The following is a 25,640-nucleotide window of genomic DNA, read 5'->3' on the forward strand; positions in this document are numbered from 1 at the left end:
GTTTTTGAGTTATAAGCCAAAAACTGCATTTTACCCCTATGTTCTTTTTTTAGCCATGGCGGCCATCTTGGTTGGTTTGCCGGATCACCGGACACATTTTTTTAACTAGATACCCCAATGATGATTATGGCCAAGTTTGGTTAAATTTGGCCCAGTAGTTTCAGAGGAGAAGATTTTCCTAAAAGATTACTAAGATTTACGAAAAATGGTTAAAAATTGACTATAAAGGGGAATAACTTCTAAAGTGGTCAACTGACCATTTTGGTCTTGTTGACTTATTTGTAGATCTTACTTTGCCGAACATTATTGCTGCTTTCAGGTTATCTCTATCTATAATAATATTCAAGTTAATAACCAAAAACAGCAAAATTTCCTTAAAATTACCATTTCAGGGGCAGCAACCCAACAACGGAATGTCCGATTCATCTGAAAATGTCAGGGCAGAAAGATCTTGACCTAATGAACAATTTAACCCTGTCAGATTTGCTCTAAATGCTTTGGTTTTTAAGTTATAAGCCAAAAACTGCATTTTACCCCTATGTTCTATTTTTAGACATGGCGACCATCTTGGTTGGTTGGCTGGGTCACCGGACACATTTTTTTAACTAGATACCCCAATGATGATTATGGCCAAGTTTGGTTAAATTTAGCCCAGTAGTTTCAGAGGAGAAGATTTTTCTAAAAGATTACTAAGATTTGCGAAAAATGGTTAAAAATTGACTATAAAGGGCAATAACTCCTAAAAGTGTCAACTGACAATTTTGGTCTTGTTGAATTATTTGTAGATCTTACTTTGTTGAACATTATTGCTGTTTACAGTTTATCTCTATCTATAATAATATTCAAGATAATAACCAAAAACAGTAAAATTTCCTTAAAATTACCATTTCAGGGGCAGCAACCCAACAACGGAATGTCCGATTCATCTGAAAATTTCAGGGCAGAAAGATCTTGACCTGATGAACAATTGTATCCCTTGTCAGATTTGCTCTAAATGCTTTGGTTTTTGAGTTATATGCCAAAAACTGCATTTTACTTCTATGTTCTATTTTTAGCCATGGCGGCCATCTTGGTTGGTTGGGCGGGGCACCGGACACATTTTTAAAACTAGATACCCCAATGATGATTGTGGCCAAGTTTGGTTAAATTTGGCCCAGTAGTTTCAGAGAAGAAGATTTTTCTAAAAGATTACTAAGATTTACGAAAAATGGTTAACAACTGACTATAAAGGGCAATAACTTCTAAAGTGGTCAACTGACCATTTTGGTCTTCCTGACTTATTTGTAGATCTTACTTTGCCGAACATTATTGCTGTTTACAGTTTATCTCTATCTATAATAATATTCAAGATAATAACCAAAAACAGCAAAATTTTCTTAAAAGTACCATTTCAGGGGCAGCAACCCAACAACGGAATGTCCGATTCATCTGAAAATTTCAGGGCAAATAGATCTTGACCTGATGAACAATTTTACTCCAATCAGATTTGCCTTTAATGCTTTGGTTTTTTGAGTTATAAGCCAAAAACTGCATTTTACCCCTATGTTCTGTTTTTAGACATGGCGGCCATCTTGGTTGGTTGGCTGGGTCACCGGACACATTTTTAAACTAGATACCCCAATGATGATTGTGGCTAAGTTTGGTTAAATTTGGCCCAGCAGTTTCAGAGGAGAAGATTTTTGTTAAAGTTAACGCAGGACGTCGACGGACGACGACGACGGACGACGCCGGACGCCGGACGCCGGACGCCAAGTGATGAGAAAAGCTCATATGGCCCTTTGGGCCAGGTGAGCTAAAAAACTTAAAAAATGGTTAATGAAAGGAAACATTTATAGAAAAATCATTACACAATAACAAAAATTATATACATAGATACATAATGTAAACTTTGTACTTTGTCATTTTTAACAAAGCCTCTGCATTTTGAAAATTGGAACTAACAAGAATCTTAAGTAGAAAAATCACATCCCATTCTTACTATGGATTACCCCCCTTTGGTCATATGTACATGTTTTTTGTTTTGTTTTCAGACAAAAGAACTATTAAGGAACATTTTCCAGTTTTTTAAACAGAAAAGGAGAAAAATATGCCATGGGCAATACAGAATCCAATTGAAAGATTAGTGAAGGCAACAGGTAAAATTAACTTAAAAAAAATAATCTTATTAAGAAATAAAATTATTTGCATAAAAAAATCAACAATTATATTTCAAAGCAGACAAACTTTGTTTGAGACCTGAATCATTGGGATCTTGAGCCAGTTGAGGTCAAGGCATCAACAGCAACATTTACAGGTTTTACAGCTCACTGTAAATACACATCAACAATTAAACATGAAAATGATGCAAGGGTCAGGTGTACCATTGGAAATAAATTCAGTTCCTATCCTTCCACATACATGACATACACCGAATATAGTAATTTTAAATGAATTACATGTATATTAAAATGATAAATTTCAGAAAATGTTATTGGGTCAAATGTATAATTTTTTTAAGTGGGGATAAGAAAACTTGAAATATGTTGTCAAGCTATGCAAGTCGAACAACAATTTGTGATTATGCAAACAAGAAGATACATAAATGTCCCCAATCACCTTGAATACACTCTATACAATTATATACAAGTTTTTTCTATCATTTTTATGTTATATGCTGAAATACATAAACAATTGAAATTTCAGGGATTAAACCCACTACAATTAGAAGATATGTCCATACAGATGCCAGCGATGATGCTGTGCAGGATGTGGTGAAGGCAGTTCATAAGGCTGCTGTCCAGAAAACTGTCGAGAAAAACCAGAAGTTGGATGATTTCAACAAAGGTGTGGTGAGAAGGACCATCTATGATCTGCACAAGAAATCCCAGTCAGTGACCATGCCAAGTCTGCAGCAAGCTCTGAAAAAGAAAGACATTGACATTTCCATATCAACAGTGTCCGGAACAGTGCGTTTACTGGGGTTTCGGTAATTAATTTCATTCATTATATTTGGACTTAATCTATTATTTTGTAGAGCATGTATCTTAAATCATCTCTTTTTACATGCTTAATTATCAATTATATATACACACAAGTCTAAATTGAAAAACAAACTTTCAAATATAAAAAGGAAGATGTGGTATGATTGCTAATGAGACAACTCTCCACAAAAGACCAGAATGACACAAAAATTAACAAGTATAGGTCACTGTACAGCCTTCATCAATGAGCAAAGTCCATACTCAGCTATAAAAGGCTCCTGAATCACAATTGTTGTAAAACAATTCAAACGTGAAAACTGACAGCCTAATTCAACCCTATGATTGCGTTGCAAAAAAACCTCTATTTCTGTACATGTGCATGTAAACAAATTTCTTGTTAGAGGTGTCTAAATACAGCACAAACAACATAAAAATCATTGATTCCAAAATCTGAAACACTTATATAACTTGGAGTAATGAAATATTTACCTGCATTAAATACACATTTCAGTATTGAAAGACATCTATACATCTTGGAAATATTTACCTGCATTAAATACACATTTCAGTATTGAAAGACATTTATACATCTTGGAAATATTTACCTGCATTAAATATACATTTCAGTATTGAAAGACATCTATACATCTTGGAAATATTGCTCTGTAGTCATCAGCAAAATTGTCTGAAAATAAATAAACCACAATTAAATTTTATAGCTACAAATTATTAAACATATTGAAATAAAATCTAATGCATCAATCACTTTTGTAATATGTTCCATTTAAACATAAACCTGCAGAAGTCTCTATCAAAATGTGGTAACCTCTTAAACTGACAAATATAGAATGTTATTGACACCTATCTGTACTTGAGATTTAAAAGTATGTTCTCTGCACCCCATGTTACATGTATGTTTTAGTGTAACCCTTAAGTGTTATGGAATTGTGAATGTTTATATTTATATGATTATTTTTTTCAGGTTCTACAAGAATGCGTCAAGCCGAAGATTTGTGTCGGAGAGGGAGGACATCGTTCTCTTGAGGATGGCATATCTTCGTAAGATACGTAAGTTTAGGCAGCAGGGTCGTCATATTGTATATCTAGATGAAACTTGGTTGAACACTAATGATGTAGTAAAGGGTGACTGGCTGGATGTTCCCAGCACGTCCATGTCTGTCTTTGAGCCCCACTGTAAAGGTACCCATCGGAAAGTACCTTCTGGCAAGGGTACTAGATTGATAATCTTAGATGTTGGCTCCTTTCAACAAGGCCTAATCCCCGGATGTCGTCTTATATTTGAGTCGAAAACTAACAGCTCTGATTATCATGACGAGATGAATAAGGAGCACTTTACAGAGTGTTTCAGAGAAACACTTCTCCCTAAACTGCCTCCTCGGTCTGTAATTATATTGGACAATTCTCCGCATCACAGCCACTTAGATCCTGACTCAAGGGTACCAAACACTAGCAGCAACAAGTCAGAGATCTCGGCATGGCTGGAGAAGAGCATTGTATAGTATGATAAGAAAATGAAAAAGGCCGAGCTGCTTGATTTAGTGAAGCAAACAAACCAAAACCTAGGTATATAATAAATGACCTTGCATCAGATAATGGCCATGGGATTTTACGCACACCTCCTTATCATTGTGAGCTCAATCCCATCGAAATGGTTTGGTCTTACTTAAGAGGCAATGTAGCCAGATTTAATTCTAGTTGCAAGAAAAAAGACATTATCAAGCTTTTTGAGGAGGCCAAGTCCCATATCGATGCGGAGCGCTGGGCTAAATTTGAGACTCACGTGGAAAGGGAGTTTGAGGAAAAGCTCAGTAAACTTGATGGCATCAGAGACGAAGACGTCGCTCCAGTAGTGATTGAAATGACGGACGATGACAGCCAAGACAGCCAAAGGACAATTTCTTACATGTTTTCAGAGAGGGAGGAGGAGGGGAATGACGTTGAAAATGACAATGACTTTGAGGACACCGTCTCTGATACCATCAATGATGCTGATGAGATTTTGTGCAATACCTGTGGTAGCATTGAACCACCAAAGCCTATTCAAAAGGACAAGTATATATCTTGGTTTCAGTGTGATGCTTGTGATCAGTAGGTACACAACAGGTGTTGCTCAAAACCTACTCTTGCGAAGAATGTCTGCCTTCGCTGCTTCTCCATTTTTAACCACCGGAACCTCAGTGAACCACTAAATTCGCCACTGGAAGAAATGGAACAGTGATGTCTTTCTTTCATGCCAGTAAAATAGTAACATGAACACCATAATTTTTATTTATTAAAGATATTTTTAAATGTAGGTTAATCAAACATACATTGTTCTTATAGCAATGTAAAAAAATAAAAAAATATTCAAAGCATCGTAAGAAATATGATAAACAGAAAAACTCCCATCTTTTCTATAAAAGTGATTTCCTATCTATAATACTGGAAACTTTTTAAAACTTAAAAAAGATGCCATCGATTTAAATTAAAAAAAGTTAAAAATGGATTGCTATAAGTGGCTTAGTTGATCTGTGATTAGTGGTGGACAGTGGGAAAATAGAATATTTTTAATTTGAATTACCACAAAAAAATGTTTCCTCCTTGCACTTGCACTTTAAAACTTATTTAATGTCAAAAAGTTATTTCCAATCATTTATTTCAAAGAAAGTGTTGGCACATGTACATACAACTATTTTACGGCAGTTTTAAAACTGATACAGCTTTATACATGGGAACTGTCTACATTTCTTTACAGATTAGGATGCCTTTCTTAACATAACTTTGTTTAATCTTCAGTTACTGATTCTTTGATAACAGTTTCTGGACAGTTAGTTGAGTGATTGCTATTAACCCATCCTGTATACATTAAATCAATATCTGTGATAAAGTTTCAACATGTGATATACCTTATTTCCAACAACTGTGATATACCGTTAATTCCAACAACTGTGATATTTAGTTCCAACAACTGTGATATATATTTATTCTGATTGTACATTTTGTAAATATATGCAGTTCATTTATCATGTTTATGTTAAATATATCTATTTTTAACTGTGTTTATAAAATGTAATTGAATTTTATTGTTTAATGTTGGTTAATTAAGTTTTTAATTTTAACTTGTTGTTCATGTTGTTACGCCAATATATATATATATGAAAAAGCACATGCACATTATATCATGTATCTTAAGTAATTAAATCATAATTTTTGTTTAAATACAATGTTGTATTGTTTTATTGAAAATGCGCTTTTTAATGTACATGTACATCTATATGGCTATAGATTATGAGATGCATGTATAGCTAGAAAAATAGGTAGAAGTTTAATTATAAATAGGAATTTTGCAAGTTATAAGAAAAGAAGGGTTAAGATGGGGATCAGTTTTAACTTATAATTTATGATCATTGATGCATTAAGGGACTTAATCTGAAAATAATAAAAAAAATAATAGAACGTATTAGAAGTGCATAGAAAGCTGTCAATGTTCAAAATTTTCACAATGGAAAATCTATTTCACACTTAAACATTGTCTCATTTTTTAATCTGGTATTATAATTTGTTATGCTTAAACATGAAACAGTTGATGTGATATGTATATAAATGAAACAGAAACTCAGCATAAAGAATATCAAAAATTGATTGGTTTTAGCTTTACTCTCAAGTCTGCATTAAAAAGTCAACATTCAGTCTTTAACAATATAAAAATAGATAGATGGCGTAACAATATATATAAAAAGAAGATGTGGTATGATTCCCAATGAGACAATTCTTCACAAGAGACCAACATGACACAGAAATTAACAATAATAGGTCACTGCACAGCCTTCAACAATGAGCAAAGCCCATACAGCATGGTCGGCCATAAAAGGCCCCGAAATGACAATGTTAAACATTTCAAAGAGAAAGCTAACGGCCTAATTACTAAAAATTACAAAAAAGAAAAGAAAAAAAAATATGTAACACATAAACAAACGACAACCACTGAACTACTCCTGACTTGGGACAGGCACATACATACATAATGTGGCGGGGTTAAACTTGTAAGCGGGATCCCCCCTAACCTAGGACAGTTAGTGGTATACCAGTACAACATAAGAACAAAATATAAAAATCAGTTGAAAAAGGCCCAACTCACCAGATGGACAAAAATACTAGTGAACATGGTCGGGTACTTGAACATCCCAACAACAAAGGACAATATGTCAAGTACAGGCAACTCTTGCAATGAACATTATAAGATGAAAACATTCAGTATTCAGTCATCAAAGTTGTAAGCTGAGTACGTTTAATACATTTGTAACAGAAATGGCCACAAAAACATGCCAGTACAACATATCAAATCAACCACCCTACTTTATTATCTGTGTGTATCCTCAAAGTCAAGAGTATCATGGAACTTACTGAGTTTTTTTTGTTGCTGTATAGAGTAGAATAATTAGTTCCCTTCCAAGGAAATTGAAGGGGACTTAGGTTTGCACTCAGCCTGTCTGTCTGTCTGTCCTTCCGTCAGTCAGGCAAATCAGTTTTCTACACTTTTTTCTTCATGCTTGAAAATATTGATTTAATATTTGGTATATAATTTAATCATGGCAAGTTAAAGAATAAGTTTGATATATATTCCAGTCTGATGGTTGTGAGCAGAGTTATAGTCCTTGGACTTATAAAATTAAATAATCATTTTTCCACATTTATCTTCGCCATGCTGGAGTATATGAACTTTATATTTGATATATAGTTTACACCATGACAAGTTATAGGTCAAGTCAGAATTTTGTTTCAGAACAATGAATTCTTAACTAGTATACGTAGGGGACAATGTATTTGCATAGTTGCCATGCAGTACTCTCAGAAATGTTTGATTTTATATTTGAAATTCCCTAAATTCAGGGCAGCCACTCATAAATTACAGGTACATGTATAAGATATATGTGTTTTGTGTTTGTTGGTTTGTAAATTAATAAGGTCCATAGATTTATCGTTTGCATGTTTTACACTTTCTCATGTCAGGGCCTTTTATACATATGTAACTGGCAATGCAGTATGATGACACACAGCTGTGAATGTCTGTTGTTAATCTCTTTGACTATCTTGGGCCAAAAATAAAATATTGTTTGTTTCCCCTCCCACCACCGACCCGGTAGAATCGCCGCGACTCGAAAAATTTTATTGGCCATTCTTGCCAAAAAAATTTTTTTTTGCTATGTTGGTTTTTGGAGATATCTTTCCGATGCTGTAGTAAACGTGTGTTGTTTTTTTGTAATACCTTTCCGATGCTGTAATCAGCAAGCGTTTTAAATCCAGACATTTTTGCATTGAAGCGTCTAGTATATGATTCGGAATCAAGGAAAACAAACTACCTTGCTACACGATTTGTGTTGTGTGCAAGGGTGATATTTGAAAATAAAAAAATCTGAAGCATCTTTCAACCCACTGAGTGCACCTTGATTGGCTTTGTCTTTTACCTCTGTTCCTGTTTAAAGGATAACATCTTTGAGTAAAAATGGTCTGAATCGTGCTTTGAAATCAATCTATTTTGTCTTCGACTTCGAACAGGTTGGGCACAAGTCAGAAAATGTTGGATACGTGAATTCCCTGCTTTCACCTCTTGTGTATACAAGACCAGTTTAAATGTGTTTTTATTTTTCAATTTATGGCATGAAATTTACAAAAGGACACGTTTTACGTTATAACTGCATCAGTTGAATTTGTAAATACTTAAAGTATTTTAGGAACAACAAAACATACAAGTGAAGCCTGGTTTTTTCTAAAACTAGAAAAAACATGCAAATCTTTTGTTTAGGAATTAATTGACCAAGCTGCATGATTCAGGTGCAACTGAACATAACTGAATTATGTTCACTGCTATGGAAAATTTTTATTCATTAAATTTTAATTCCCAAGTCATAATTTAAGTCACTAACACATCTTTTTGTCATCTCATAATTGATGATCAAGGTATGAATTGGTAAACAGGAATTGTTTTTTTTTGTGAGTTATGCATCAACTTAGACTTGAAATAAGCTTGATTTTTAACTAATTAAACACTTGCTTTCATTACACCTATTGTTATCATCACCTTCCTTAAACCATATCCTTATGAATGTGAGTTTAAAGAAGTACCAGTGTATCATACACACAAGTGAAGGCAACAGTAGTATACCGCTGTTAAAAAAAAGTCATAAATTGATTGAGAAAAAAAGTCCAGGTTACAAAATAAAAAAACTAGGGGAAAACGTTAACTATGAAGGAAAAACAACGAAACAATATAACACTGAAGTTCAACAAAAATACCAAAAAACCAACACTGCGATGCACCATAAAATGTTCATATTTTTTTTACAATTGACTCCACTGAAATAATGTACCATTGCATTGATGTATAAGGTGTCAGAACTAGGTTTGACCTACATACATGTATAAACTAATTTTATCTAACAATGGTTGAGTCACTGTTTGCTAAATGATCTAGGTGGTGCAACTACTGCATCGCTGACCTTTCAACGCTGACCATAACGTTGTGAAGTTTAATCCCTTACGTGACATCTGCACTCGTCTCTGATTTTAATTGACTAGGATTATCAGTTTCTTAACCGAATGTCAATGGTTGACAGCCACAAAATAAAAAAAATAGTGCTGAAAGTGACTTGAATAACCATCAATCAACCAAACACATTATGTAGAGACTTTTTTTAAACAACGACCCGAAAAAGCGTTACTATGAGTACAATTGTGTTAACATTTTGTAGATATCAAAATAATATACAATTTATTAATGTCTGTCAAGTTTGAACACGTACAGGTAAAAATTCACTGATGTGAAATATATCTGAAGAAATACAAATGTAAAACAAAAGATGAAAGATGTCGCACGCCAAACCCATTTTGCATATATTTTAAAAATTGAACAAACCTACACAACATATGTCACTAATAATTGTTTCACACCTACAGCATTCTTCGATTACATCTTTACAGGTAAAAATTCACTGATGTGAAATATATTTGAAAAAAATACAAATGTAAAACAAAAGATGAAAGATGTCGCACGCCAAACCCATTTTGCATATATTTTTAAAATTGAACAAACCTACACAACATATGTCACTAATAATTGTTTCACACCTACAGCATTCTTCGATTACATCTTTAACTGTATGTATGGAACGCCATAACGGTCTTATAGTGTAAATATTTAATGTGCTGCGTAGCTTTGATTTTGTCCTGTCATTTCATCTTTATGTTACGTACAGATGCCTTTATTTCTGACAGTTCATCTTTGTGTTATGTCAAATTAATTAATGGTTTGGTCAATCAATGTGATATGTCATTTTCAAACTTTGTTGTGTGCTATAGGCAATACATTAAACTGTAACTACTATATGATTTGTGAATACCTCCAAATTTTATGATTAACCACTTTTACTTTCTTTCATATGTTGTGTGTATTCTACCTCCAATTCAGTTGATAATTGCATCTTGCCTCAAATGTGATTGTTGTGCTAAATTTTCTAAACGTTTTGTTCTGATACATCTTACTTAAATGAAATCTTCATAATATTATAGTCTAATGACTTTAGTTTATACATATGTATCTCCAGTGAAAAACATAATACATAATGGTATAGTTCATATGCGTTTGAACAATTGGTAATCTCTGTTAGCATTTATTACGTTATGTGCAAATGCCTTTTAAATGTTTTACATGTGTATGTCCAAACACCCAATAGATTAGTTGCAAACACTTATAACCTTTTATATACAAAATGTTAAATTATACATTAAAGATACTATTTTGGAATACTGTCTGTCAGGTGATATGGAAGATCTTCCTTCTGTTGATTTGGCATGTTATGATCAAACATTTTTTGAATATTGAAAATGAAGATTAGATCTTTTTCCATAATTTACAGCATAAATAAATGTAAGGAGGAAAAGACTTTCACACTGACATTTACAAATAATATTCTACATTTACTATGTTGTTTCTTGTGTACTATTATTTGTCTGTTTGTCTTTTCAATTTTTAGCCATAGCATTGTCAGTTTATTTTCCATTTTATGATTTTGATTGTTCCTCTGGTATCTGTTGCCTCTCTTTTTGACGTCAACAATGATCAGATATTTAATTAATTAGTTTATTTGATAATTTGTTTTTGGTTTGTAAAAATGCAAATGCATGTATAATATAACATTTTATAGTGCATTACAATTATTAAAGTTGATTAAACATTCACAAACATAATCAATGTCTGAATATAAATGAATACCTTTTTTCTTCGTGTATGCAACAGAAAATCTAACTACTGTATAATACTAGTTCGTCAATGCAAGAAACTTGCTTTTTGAAAATATTAGTAAAGCTGAAAAATTGGAAATGCGACCCATCGAGGGCATTGCAACTTTTAAAGTTGATTAAACTTTAAAAACTTTAACCAATGTCTGAATACAAAATTATTCTAGCCAAGGGAATCAAAGTGCTATTGCATCATTCGTGTATAGGCAATGAACTCAGAGCGGTATTGCATCATTTTTCCTGTAGCTCAACTAGACTAGTGCATTTAAAACGCAATGCAAAAACAATCTTTAAAGAACATATTAACGAAAGAGTAGGCAATTGATAGCATTTGCTTGGTTTGTATCAACAACCTTACACTTGCAGATTTCTACTATTTCGTTGGTTTCTAAAATATCACAATAAATTTCGAATTCGAGTTTTTTCTTTAAAAAGCCAATACCAAAGTGATTTTGACGCGTTTTCCTTTTCACTATGACAACTGAGTTCAAATTGATCTTTCATACTCTGAACAACTGTGTTTACCAAACATCCCGTGTTTATAGAAGCTTCATCATCAATGAATGTAGGAGATTTAGAACTATTTCATCGTTTTGTTTAAGGGAGTATTCTTTAATGTTAGATTTGTGTTGATCAGTTTTTAGTTTTCAAGTTTTGTTTAGTAGGCTGTTGTTTAGTCATTCCGTAGTTTTTTCATTTTTTCGCCATTGTGTAGAACGCCACATGCGGGGTGAAATTTTGATTTCGCCATTGTGAGATAACTTGTACAATAATAGAGAAAATAACAAACGAACTTCTTTTTCGCGTCGAATCACGGCGAATCACACTTGACGTCACAGGATGCATTACGTCATTTGAAAAGACGGAACTTAACATATTTTCAGGGGTTAGTGGGGCAAGAGAACATGCTTTTCGGACAATACAGTCGTCAAACGTCATAGCAATATCAAACTAGGGAACATGGGAATAAGAAGTTGCTAAGCAGGAGTCAAAAAGGGGGAGTAGCGGTAGTCTTGGAAGTGCAGTAGGAGTCAGAATGGGAGGGGGTTGAAAAGTAGGATAATCTGGGGAAATGGCTATTTTACTGATTTTCATTTTTAAAAAAATAATGATATATGCACAGAAAAAAAATGATGATACCTGTGTGAAATATCTGTTGAGATGTTTTCTGGTTTAAAAAAAAAACCACACATTGATTGTATAAATGGAGCCTTCAAGTTCGTGAAAATGGTAGATGATACAGAAACAGCAGAAACACACTTCATGTTTTATGTTATCTTGTTAACATCAATTTGTGTAAATGTCAATACAACATATTAAATGCTACATATGAATTCAACAAAAGCAAAGTACATGAATTAAAATGGACTAGGGTGCCACAGTTATATTCTATGTAATGGTATATTTGGGACTAGGGTGCCACAGTTATATTCTATATAATGGTATATTTGGGCTAGGGTGCCACGGTTATATACTATATAATGGTATATTTGGGACTAGGGTGCCACAGTTATATTCTATATAATGGTATATTTGGACTAGGGTGCCACAGTTATATTCTATGTAATGGTATATTTGGGACTAGGGTGCCACAGTTATATTCTATATAATGGTATATTTGGACTAGGGTGCCACAGTTATATTCTATATAATGGTATATTTGGGACTAGGGTGCCACAGTTATATTCTATATAATGGTATAATGGACTAGGGTGCCACAGTTATATTCTATATAATGGTATAATGGACTAGGGTGCCACAGTTATATTCTATATAATGGTATATTTGGGACTAGGGTGCCACAGTTATATTCTATATAATGGTATATTTGGGACTAGGGTGCCACAGTTATATTCTATATAATGGTATATTTGGACTAGGATGCCACAGTTATATTCTATATAATGGTATATTTGGGACTAGGGTGCCACAGTTATATTCTATATAATGGACTAGGGTGCCACAGTTATATTCTATATAATGGTATATTTGGGACTAGGGTGCCACAGTTATATTCTATATAATGGTATATTTGGGACTAGGGTGCCACAGTTATATTCTATATAATGGTATATTTGGACTAGGGTGCCACAGTTATATTCTATATAATGGTATAATAGACTAGGGTGCCACAGTTATATTCTATAGAATGGTATATTTGGGACTAGGGTGCCACAGTTATATTCTATATAATGGTATAATGGACTAGGGTGCCACAGTTATATTCTATAGAATGGTATATTTGGGACTAGGGTGTCACAGTTATATTCTATATAATGGTATAATGGACTAGGGTGCCACAGTTATATTCTATATAATGGTATAATGGACTAGGGTGCCACAGTTATATTCTATATAATTGTATATTTGGGACTAGGGTGCCACAGTTATATTCTATATAATGGTATATTTGGACTAGGGTGCCACATTTATATTCTATATAATGGTATAATGGACTAGGGTGCCACAGTTATATTCTATATAATGGTATATTTGGGACTAGGGTGCCACAGTTATATTCTATATAATGGTATATTTGGACTAGTGTGCCACAGTTATATTCTATGTTATGGTATATTTGGGACTAGGGTGCCACAGTTATATTCTATATAATGGTATATTTGGACTAGGGTGCCACAGTTATATTCTATATAATCGTATATTTGGGACTAGGGTGCCACAGTTATATTCTATATAATGGTATAATGGACTAGGGTGCCACAGTTATATTCTATATAATGGTATAATGGACTAGGGTGCCACAGTTATATTCTATATAATGGTATATTTGGGACTAGGGTGCAACAGTTATATTCTATATAATGGTATATTTGGGACTAGGGTGCCACAGTTATATTCTATATAATGGTATATTGGGACTAGGATGCCACAGTTATATTCTATATAATGGTATATTTGGGACTAGGGTGCCACAGTTATATTCTATATAATGGTATATTTGGGACTAGGGTGCCACAGTTATATTCTATATAATGGTATAATAGACTAGGGTGCCACAGTTATATTCTATATAATGGTATAATGGACTAGGGTGCCACAGTTATATTCTATATAATGGTATATTTGGGACTAGGGTGCCACAGTTATATTCTATATAATGATATATTTGGACTAGGGTGCCACATTTATATTCTATATAATGGTATAATGGACTAGGGTGCCACAGTTATATTCTATGTAATGGTATATTTGGGACTAGGGTGCCACAGTTATATTCTATATAATGGTATATTTGGACTAGTGTGCCACAGTTATATTCTATGTAATGGTATATTTGGGACTAGGTTGCCACAGTTATATTCTATATAATGGTATAATGGACTAGGGTGCCACAGTTATATTCTATAGAATGGTATATTTGGGAATAGGGTGCCACAGTTATATTCTATATAATGGTATAATGGACTAGGGTGCCACAGTTATATTCTATATAATGGTATAATGGTCTAGGGTGCCACAGTTATATTCTATATAATGGTATATTTGGGACTAGGGTGCCACAGTTATATTCTATATAATGGTATATTTGGACTAGGGTGCCACAGTTATATTCTATATAATGGTATATTTGGGAATTTCTGAGAAAAAAATGACACTCAAATTTGTTTTAATGTCGAATGGAAATGCTTACCATTCACAAGTAAACATTAGTTCTTATTCATTTTCAATGTTGATCCTTTAATAATTGACTTTCATTTTTTTGTGGATAATATTCTTTCATTGCACAAACATTTACAGAATACCCAAGTCCACATTAACTACATCTCTTGTTTTTAAATCTGCTCTATGCAGGTTCATTGTTACAACTTATAATTATTGTTCATTGTTAGTATTTGTTACAATGTATGTTCAAGAAAGGTAAACGGGCTATTTTGAAGTGTCTTAAAACAGGTTTTCAGTCATTATGAGTTCTAGTAATATTTGTTAAAAGTCAATACGTTTAACAAAGATTTCAGTTTGTATGCGTGTTTTATACTTGTTAACTTGCAGATGTATTATTAACCACATGACACTTTTTTAGAATTTGTAGAATCATTAATATAATGTTGTTTATATATACATGATATATGCGATGTTAAGCAGCAGATTATGGACAGTACACGTTCTGTCGTGATACATATATAGTACCGACAACACGCTATTACATGCCCCGCTGCTAAAGTTGCCGTTTTTTCAAAAAGTGGATAAATCATATATCAGAACGGCGCAATAATGCAAACAGAAAACATGCAGGGCCAACATTAAACATATCTTTGTTTCCCCTCCCCGACTGAGGTTATCAGGGTATGGGTAGGTAGGTAGGCAATTATTTTATTTTATTTCTTGATATAATTTTTCTATATTGAATTTTTACAGAATTCAACAGGTAAGATAAGATAAGTCAAGAAAAGTGGGGTATAACCTGTATTCAGTGTACACCACAGTTTTCTGATGTTTAAAACAGTATACAGGGACCTCCTTTTTCATATTCATTTTATGGTATGAAATCTACAAAAGCACATATCCTTCATATGAAGACTAAAGATTGAGCAACATTAACTCCAAACTTGGGGCGATATCGGGTGCTGAAGAAGGGTAAGCAAATCATGCTTCACATGTGGCATTCGTCGTGTTGCTCAATAAATGTTTTCAAAAAGAAAGCTTTATGATCGTTGTATTGTACCGTTATTTATATTTGTTAAAACAAGTATAATCAACGCCATGGATAGACAATTATTCATATTTTATTAATGCACGAATATTTTTAATTTTGAGGTAAATGACATGTTACAAAACTATATATACAATGATTGCTAATAATAATCAAACAGACAAAAAAAATACACATATTTTCGTATGCAACCGGACGTACTTTAATTTAGTAGAATATGTCTGACAGCTAAGAGAACAACCGATAAATAATAAAGGAATAAAAAAAACCAAATACAACGAATTGAGGGAAAGTTGTCAAAATATAAAGAACACAGAAATTATTAGAGTTTACGATAAAAATAAGATAATTTACCAATATTTAAAAATAAAATAAATAATGAAACATTTAGAATAGGAACATTTAGATTTAACTCACAAATAAACAATGCAAATTAAAAAATAAAGAACAGAGAAAGTATTTACATGTAATTAGTAGATTTTCCACATGATCTGTAACATATTTGTGAATAATTATGATAATTATTGACTTTTTTTCTGCAACATTTGTTGAGAAAATACATGTACAATGTCTCATGTTTATATAAAATATGAATATGCTATAGTATACAAATGAACATTTAACTTTCATTTTATGCATGTACTGAAGATGTCGACTTAATAACCTTTTCAACATAATTGTGTGTGTTGACTTCACTTTATCTCTAAGATATCGTACACTGACTGGTTATTTTGTCGGTGTCATTTATTTCCATACACGCAAAGATCAATATCTACACTTCCAAATGCAAACAATACATGTACATAGCAGATCAATGCTGTGTAATACATTTTTATTCTTTAAATATAGATAGAAAATAAAACTCATATGAACTGAAAAAATGATAAGACTTCTGATTCTGAGCACGATCATTGCATGACTACTAGATGGTCAAATCACGTGGAGACCTAAAATATATATAAACGGCACTCGCTGAGGCGAATATCGATTGATAGCCATACCTGTTATATGTGTTAATGATTTACAATTTAGATTAATAGATACATTTTGCATTATACTTAATCAGTTATATACATTTATATGTCGTAATCATCAATAATCAAAGGAAAAAAAGTGCTTCCATTATTTGTTTTTGAATTTGAAACATCTTCTTGTTCTTAAATTAAAATCTTGTATATATTTGCTTAACACCACAACCACGAATTACTGTCGTAAGTGATGTACAATGATTTTCAAAGGTTTACAAGATATATGGACTAGGTATAATATAACTTTTCATTTCGTTTATATCTGTCATTTTTGTTTTTGCACCAAGAGATTCCTTTTCAAGAATTTCAAATAAAACCTGCCAAAAACAATACTTAAAAAAGTAGAAATATATATGATCAAATAAATCAATGGTCCGGGATTTGAATCATTCTTAAACAATTTTAAAGTCTGAAGAAACAATACTTTCATGTAATTGTAAAGGAGGAACATCATGCAAGTACACGGTACCTATAAAGTACTTTACAATGTTATTGCATTATTGGAATTTTGTCACGTTGCACAATCGGAAGTATTTACATTCAAATACCAAAATCCTCAAAGTTAAATGTTCATTTGTATAATATAGCATATTCATATTTTATGCAGGTTTCATATAAACATGAGACATTGTACTTTCTCAACAAATTTTGCAGACAAATAAAGTCAATAATCATCATGATTATTCACAAATATGTTACAGAACATTTAAATACATCTACATTATAATAAAGTCAATAATCATCATGATTATTCACAAATATGTTACAGAACATTTAAAACATCTACATTAGATGTTTTAAATGTTCTGTAACATATTTGTGAATAATCATGATGATTATTGATTTTATTTGTCTGCAAAATTTGTTGAGAAAGTACAATGTCTCATGTTTATATGAAACCTGCATAAAATATGAATATGCTATATTATACAAATGAACATTTAACTTTGAGGATTTTGGTATTTGAATGGTTTTGTATGCATGTACTGAAGATGTCGACTTAATAACCTTGTCAACATAATTGTGTGTGTTTTGTTCACTTCATCTCTAAGCTATCGTGCGTTGACTGGTTATCTTGTCGGTTAATACATTTTCATTCTTTAAATATAGGTAGAAAATAAAACTCATACGAACTAAAAGAATTATAAGACTTCTGATATTGAGCACGATCATTGCATGACTACTAGATGGTCAAATCACGTGGAGACCTTCGATATAAATTAACGGCACTCGCTGAGGCAAATATCGTTTAATAGCCATACCTGTTATATGTGTTAGTTATTTACAATGTAGATTAATAAATACATTTTGCATTATACTTAACCAGTTATATACATTTATATGTCGTAATCATTAATATTTTGAGAGAAAACAAGTTCGTTTATTATTTGTTTTGAATTTAAAACATCTTTTTGTTATAAAACTAACAATTTGTATAGATCTGCTTTACACCAAAACCACGAGTTACACCCGTAAGTGTTGTACAAGGATTTTCAAAGGTTTAAAAGATTTATGGACTAGGTATTACAAAACTTTCATTTTAGTTATAGCTGGCAGTGTATTGCATCAAAATAGTCCCTTTTCAAGAATTTCCAATAACAATACTTAACTAAATAGGAATATATGATATAATCATATTGACCAACAGTCCTGGATTTGAATAATTCTTGAACAATTCAAAAAATCTGCAGAAACAATAAAGGACGTCTCCGGGTGCGGGAATTTCTCGCTACATTGAAGACCTATTTTTTTTGTGAATTTCTGCTGTTGTCTGTTCTATGGTCGCTCGGGTTGTTGTCTCTTCGACACATTCCCTATTTCCATTCTCAATGTTATTAATAGCAAAGGAGAAACAACATACAAGAACAGGGTACCTATAAAGTACTTTAAAATGTAATTGCATTATTAGAATTTTGTCTAGTTGTAAAACAGGAAATATTTACATATAATTAGTAGAATTTTTAAATGTCCTGTAATATATATCTGTGAATAATTATGATAATAATTTACTTTATTTGTCTGAAAATTTGTTGAAAAAGTACAATATCTCATGTTTATATGAATTATGAATATGCTATAGTATACAAATGAACATTTAACTTTTATAAATTTTGGTATTTGAACGGTGTTCTACGCGTGTACTAAAGATCGTAATTTATTAACCTTGTTAAGTAAAATTGTGAGTGTTGACTTCACTTCATCTTTAAGATACCGTTCACTGACTGTTGATCATTTCCGTGTTCTTTTTCCCCTTACATGCAGAGAACAATATCAACAATTCCAAATGCAAACAATACATGTATATAGCAGCTCAATGTTACTTTGTGCAATTAGAATCATTGTATATAGCTAGAAAATAAAACTCATATTAACTGAAAACATAAAAGGACTTCTGATTTTTAACACGATCATTGCATGAATACTTGTATATTAAGAGATCCATACGATGGCCGTAACAAGAAATGAGTTGTACTGATATTAATTATTATTTTTTATTCAATCTCATCTTCAACGCATGATAGAGGTTATTTACATGTACTTCATATTCTATAATCGGACAAATCGATTCAATACTAAACAGAAGATTTCATAATACATTAGCATGTTAATATCATGTATATCAATGTTTAATTCCACCTGGATTAAATGCACACCACAATTAAAGTCATATTTAAAAACAAATCCACGTTATCTATAGGGTTTGTGTGTTGTTTAAACGTTTTGACTCATTCCTAATATCTTAATTAATATTAGTTTGTTGTACATGCAGTACAAAAACCATAAATTGAATGCGCTTGTAAACTTATTAATCATAAAACAATAACAAAATGGTAACCTTAAGATTTTCATGTTACACACTCGAGCCAATCGTACCAGTGAAGATACATAAATACCGGTAGGTTGTGACAAGGGAACATCACCATCTATAGATGGATAACTAACGATAGGAAAAGAAAAATCATCTCTTTTATCATAAATATGTGTATTAAGCTTTCCGTTAATGATATAGATATCAATATCAAGATAGAGCAGAGGTCATTGTGTGTATTAGCTTTATTTAAAGTAAGTTCAACAGGATAATTTTTGTAGTATACATACTAAAATCGTAATTATTGACAACCAGTATATCATCAAAATATCCAAAAGAATCATTACATTTTTGTAGCAAATGTTTTGCGATGGGTCTTTGCTGATTTTCGTCAGGAATGAGACTCATAGCAATACAAAAAAAAAACACGTCCACAATTACACAGTAAGACCCTTATTTGAATTCCATTAACTTGATGATCCAAAGCGAACACAGATGACTTGTGCACGGTAGGACCCTTATTTGGATTCCAATAACTTGATGATATATGGAATCTCCAAAGCGAACACAAATGCTATCTAGTTAAAACATGAAGGGCGGTTATAGTATCAAAACATGTCCCATTGACATAGTTCTTTTGTTTATTGCTACTAAAAATGACATAAAAGAATTTTAACATATGTAATCACATTTTAGCTTTTTAAATACCCATTTAATTAGGTGTGTGATTTTTTTCCTAATGAGAATATGAGGCAAAGGGGGATATAGATTTTTTGACGCTCAATAAGTAATAAATTACATTACTTTCAAAAAATTCTTATATGGTCATTTTTAAAAATTTCTTTGAAATTTTCGACAACCAAGGATTTTCTTATCCCAAGAATAGATTACCTTAGCTTGTTTAAAACTTATAGTTTTATTGATTATTTGACCAATACAAACCACTGTTCAACAGTCCATTGAAGATTTTTTCTTGTGGAACAAATCTAAGAAGAAAAGAATGATCAGATAATTAATTAATATATTATGTAATGCACTTATGTATAGCTGTATAAGAGGGTCGCAAAAAAATAGAGGGACAGTCAAACTCATAAATCGAGAATAAACTTACAACGTCATGGCCAAAAATTGGAGATACGCTCTTAGCACCATCGTAACATTTTCGTAAAGCTAAGCTTTCGTTAGTTTTCTCTAAATGCAACTTATGATAGGTTTGCATGATACTAGTGAAAAATACCTAAATCGAAAACAAATACCGAACAACCTCTGTGATTGCACGTGTTATGTACATGCACCTGAATAATTAATTTAAAAAGTGTTTAATATGTACTGATTTGATTATGTAACAAAAGATGTAAGTATTTTCAATGTTTAATTTGCATACAGCTGTCATTTTTAAATCGATTAATCAGTAAGCGATTATGTATAAAATGATTTCCACATAACAATATTGTATTTTAAAGATCTAACAGTTTGATTGTCTGTAAGAACAGGTAATGCAATTATAAATTCTTATAAACATTTGTATGTTTGTTTTTAGAAATAGTAAATGTTTATTAAATGGACATATCCTTCGAACTATCAACTTAAAAACTTTGTTTTTATTTTGTGTGTGCTAGACAAACATTTTTTTTTATTCAAGTTATGAATCGTGTGTCCCGAAAATACCCTTTACCAAAATAGGATGAACAGTATGTATCTCATATATTTTTGTCTGTGTTTTATCTTGTTTAGGGTGACATCATATTTAAAAATAATAATGATAATACTTTTCTACCAATAGACATAGACTGCCTTAGGTTTTTCTTAACAAAATATTTTTTAGAACTACATATAGAAAAATGCAAGGGGACTATACTAAATAGCATAGCGGTAATCATGAAGATACAAATTACAACAGGACGGTACTTTTCTATCCAAAATTCATGTATTTAGTTTTGATGTTATATTTGTTATTATCATCGGATTTTGTCTTATGCTTATTTCGTTTTTGTGTGTTTCATTTTAATGGTGTGACGTTGTTCTCCTCTTATATTTAATGCGTTTCCCTCAGTTTTAGTTTGTAACCCGGATTTGTTATTTTTTTCTATCGATTTATGAGTTGCGAACAGCGGTAAACTACTGTTGCCTTTATTTATACATCCCTAAAATAAAAAAGAAAAATGCAAATATTCCAATTCCTAAGTAGAATCAACAATTTGTCCGCACAACTGTAAATTGAACATGGTTCTTATTTTTCTATTTTAAAAACTGTTGGCCTTTTCAGTTTAAATATCGGGAGCATAGCTGTAAGTAAGTTGATATATCAATTAACGCAAAATAGTAAAAGAGCAAGATTAAAAATAGAAATATATATACAATAAAAATTGTTCGTGATTTGTCCGGTTATTTTAAGTAACTTTATCTTAACTTTATCTGTCTTCTTAAGTTTTTGGGCAAATTGTGTTAAAACATGATCCTTCATCTTTTCCTTTTCGCAAATAATTACGATCATATGTCGTTCAAAATTATTATTCTGGCATGATGAGTTTTGTTTTCTATTCTTAACATTCATGTACGTCAACAAGGACCACTCATTTAGAGGAGAACCTTTCTGTATAACACTAAAGTTTGATGCTCTTGTGATTTGTAGATAATGCTTAAAGAAGAAATGTTGATAGATGGACTATCATTAGGGTTAAAAAATACAATGATTGCTGTTCGAATATACAGTGGTTATAAATAAGGCCATTTGAATGGCCTAAAACTGCTGAATTACACCATGTTATTATTATTTTTGCAAAATATAAGGCCCGGGGTATATTTGCATCTGATATGATGATATACGAAAGCTTCTGATTTTTAAATGTAAACCAGTAATGAAGTAAACATTGCACAAGGTCATGTTTTTCTCTGACTGTTTATGACGTCTTTACACTAAATCCATTGGATGTTGGATGTGTACGGATCGATAGTTTAGTCTTAGAGGCATGATTTTTTTTTATTTGTAAGTGGTTTTTGAACTAGCTGTCAGATAACTGCGAGTACTCTCATATCTATTCCTAGTGTCTTTTTGTTGTCGGGATGTACAAGTACCCGGCCACGTCCATCTGTATTTTTGTCCATCTGATGAGTTAAGCCTTTTTGAACTGATTTTTATAGTTCGTTCATATGTTTTACTGTTATACCACTGTCCAAGATTAGGGGAGGGTTGGGATCCCGCTTACATGTTTAACCCCGCCACATTATTTATGTATGTGCCTGTCCCAAGTCAGGAGCCTGTAATTCAGTGGTTGTCGTTTGTTGATGTGTTTTATATTTGTTGTTCGTTCATTTTTTTATATAAATAAGGTCGTTAGTTTTCTCGTTTAAATTGTTTTACATTGTCATTTCGGGGCCTTTTATAGCTGACTTTGCGGTATGGGCTTTGTTCATTGTTGAAGGGCGTACGGTGACCTGTACTTGTTAATTTCTGTGTCATTTTGGTCACTTGTGGACAGTTGTCTCATTGTCAATCATACCACATCTTCTTTTTTATATTTGAGACCTAGATTTTGGAATATTTTAATGATTTACTTTAAATAATGATATGAAGTTATATGATTATATTGTTTTGTCGACTTTTTTTCTGGATTCCCTTTTAAAATAATACATCAAAATACACAGAAAAAAAGCATTGAGCTGTTGAACCGTTACCAACAGTAAAGAGTTGAATAATATCATAATATAAATATAAATCAATTGCTTTAAAAAAGCAATTGTAGGCGGTCTTTCCCCCTTTAAAATTAATTGAATTTGGGGGGGGGGGTTTGTTTGTTTGTTTGTTTGTTTGTTTCTGTATGGGGTCTATATTATTGTTACCGGAGAAGTTTCATGTTTAGTTTGGAAAGTTTTTCTTTTATTTTAGGTACAGCGCGCGCGCCACATCACGTGACACGGGTTTATAATAACGAAAAGTTAGTCTTTTTATTTCTTTTTAGGTGGGGACTTTGAACAGACAACATGTATAGAGACGGAATAAACACAATGTAATTTCTTTTGTCATTGTAGGAAATTGACATTTGGATCACAGTTCACGGGCAGTGCATGTTTTGGATTTAATTGATCCGGTGTAACTTTAAAACACATTTATTGATTATTTTCTGATATTGTACATTTTTCAGCACCTGTTTGTAACACAGATTAGTATTTCAATCTCGGAGCGGACATTTTATTGTAGGTTTTTACTGAGATTTACGGACCTTGCAAGCGATTTTTACGGCATTGCCATTTCTTTTCTCTAGGAAAAGCTTTGAGAGATATCTGCACCAAGTTTTTTTATAAACTTTAGGTACATGTATGCCCTGCTGACTGCAAATTTTGAGGTCGATTGTACTTGTAGTTTCAGAGTACATGTTGATTTTTTTTCAGAAGTGACGCAAGAACAATATTAAATTTCAATTTTTCATGAAACATGATTGATTGATCATGATCATGATCATGATTGATTGATTACTTGATTTATTGATTGATTGATTGATTAGTTGGTTGGTTGGTTGGTTGATTAAACACGTTGGATAGGGTCAATTGAAACAGCGAAAAGGAAACAAAGAAGATCTTGGACCGTATATTAAACACATGAGACGGATACATGATTGATTGATCATGATCATGATTGATTGATTGATTGATTGATTGATTGATTGATTAGTTGGTTGGTTGGTTGGTTGGTTGGTTGGTTGGTTAAACACGTTGGATAGGGTCAGTTGAAACAGCGAAAAAGAAACAAAGATCTTGGACCGTATAATAAACACATGAGACGGATACATGATTGATTGATTGATTGATTGATTGATCATGATCATGATTGATTGATTGATTGATTGATTGATTGATTAGTTGGTTGGTTGTTTGGTCAAACACGTTGGATAGGGTCAGTTGAAACAGCGAAAAAGAAACAAAGAAGATCTTGAACCCTATGATAAACACACGAGACGGAAACGTGATTGATTGATTGATCATGATAATAATTGGTTGATTGATCATGATCATGATTGATTGATTGATTGATTGGTTGGTTGGTTGGTTGGTTGGTTGGTTGGTTGGTTGGTTGGCAGGCAAACACACATAAAACTCTTCAAGTAGTGCCCCAAATCACATATGTACATGACCTTGACCTTTGACCTTGTGACCTTTGTCAAGGTCATTTCTTCACAATGTCATTGCAGAAGACCCTATGGGTCAAGGTCATTTTGTTTAAGAGTTTTGTCTAATAATGGCTTTATATAAACCATCAATGGGGATTATGTCCCTTACACAATGGTAAAACCAATATAGTTATAATGTAACAAAGTTGCCCCTTGAAGTCCTTAACATTTTTCACTGCTTAAATTTTCTGTATCTATAACCATTTAAGAATTATAGGGAAATCAAAGACATATGAAAATCTCAAATATGACCTTGACCTTTGACCTTGACCTAATTTTCATTTTTTTGGACCAAGGACCTCAAATCAAAAGATCCTAGGTCTCTAGCACTTATGGTTTACAAGATAGAAATGCATATCACTTATAACAAATGCATAAGGGGAAATAACTCTCATATGGAGCGTTCATATCGCTTCGGTCAAAATAGGACAAATCATGCGAAGGATATAACGAGTAATTTTGTAAAATAAATTTGTTATGATATTTTACGGTTGCGAAGGAGTTGCGCTAACAAGGAAAACAGTGTTTGGGGAGATAACTCCTACAAAGAAAAGTATTCGTTTACGCAGGGTAAATTTCAAAAGCGCATAAACTGTTCGATATCATATACCAAATATCTAAGCGACATATTGCGAAACAAATGTTTATCGCAAGAACAAAATTAGGCGGAAGAAAAAAAAAAAAAATTAAAAACCAATTGTTCAGAGAACA

At 32.2% G+C, this 25,640-nt stretch overlaps 1 protein-coding gene across 1 annotated transcript; it reads left to right on the top strand.

Annotated features, from left to right (window-relative positions):
- The first annotated feature begins 1,903 nt into the window (after positions 1-1,903).
- LOC139526100 (uncharacterized) lies at positions 1,904-6,041 on the top strand. The gene is made up of 3 exons (XM_071321250.1): positions 1,904-2,135; positions 2,683-2,965; positions 3,943-6,041. Exons 1-3 carry the CDS (start codon positions 2,087-2,089, stop codon positions 4,478-4,480), a joined length of 870 nt encoding a protein of 289 aa, XP_071177351.1. The 5' UTR covers positions 1,904-2,086; the 3' UTR covers positions 4,481-6,041.
- The last annotated feature ends 19,599 nt before the right edge of the window (positions 6,042-25,640 follow it).

The sequence above is a fragment of the Mytilus edulis genome, chromosome 6 (genome assembly GCF_963676685.1).
Source record: "Mytilus edulis chromosome 6, xbMytEdul2.2, whole genome shotgun sequence".
Classification (NCBI taxonomy): domain Eukaryota; kingdom Metazoa; phylum Mollusca; class Bivalvia; order Mytilida; family Mytilidae; genus Mytilus; species Mytilus edulis.

What these genes read in the sequence shown, in the direction of transcription:
- LOC139526100 (XM_071321250.1), top strand. Translation starts at nt 2,087, where the DNA reads ATGCCATGGGCAATACAGAATCCAATTGAAAGATTAGTGAAGGCAACA. An exon ending in AAGATTAGTGAAGGCAACAG is followed by an intron (nt 2,136 to 2,682) that starts GTAAAATTAACT and finishes TTGAAATTTCAG; the next exon opens with GGATTAAACCCACTACAATT. An exon ending in GTGCGTTTACTGGGGTTTCG is followed by an intron (nt 2,966 to 3,942) that starts GTAATTAATTTC and finishes TATTTTTTTCAG; the next exon opens with GTTCTACAAGAATGCGTCAA.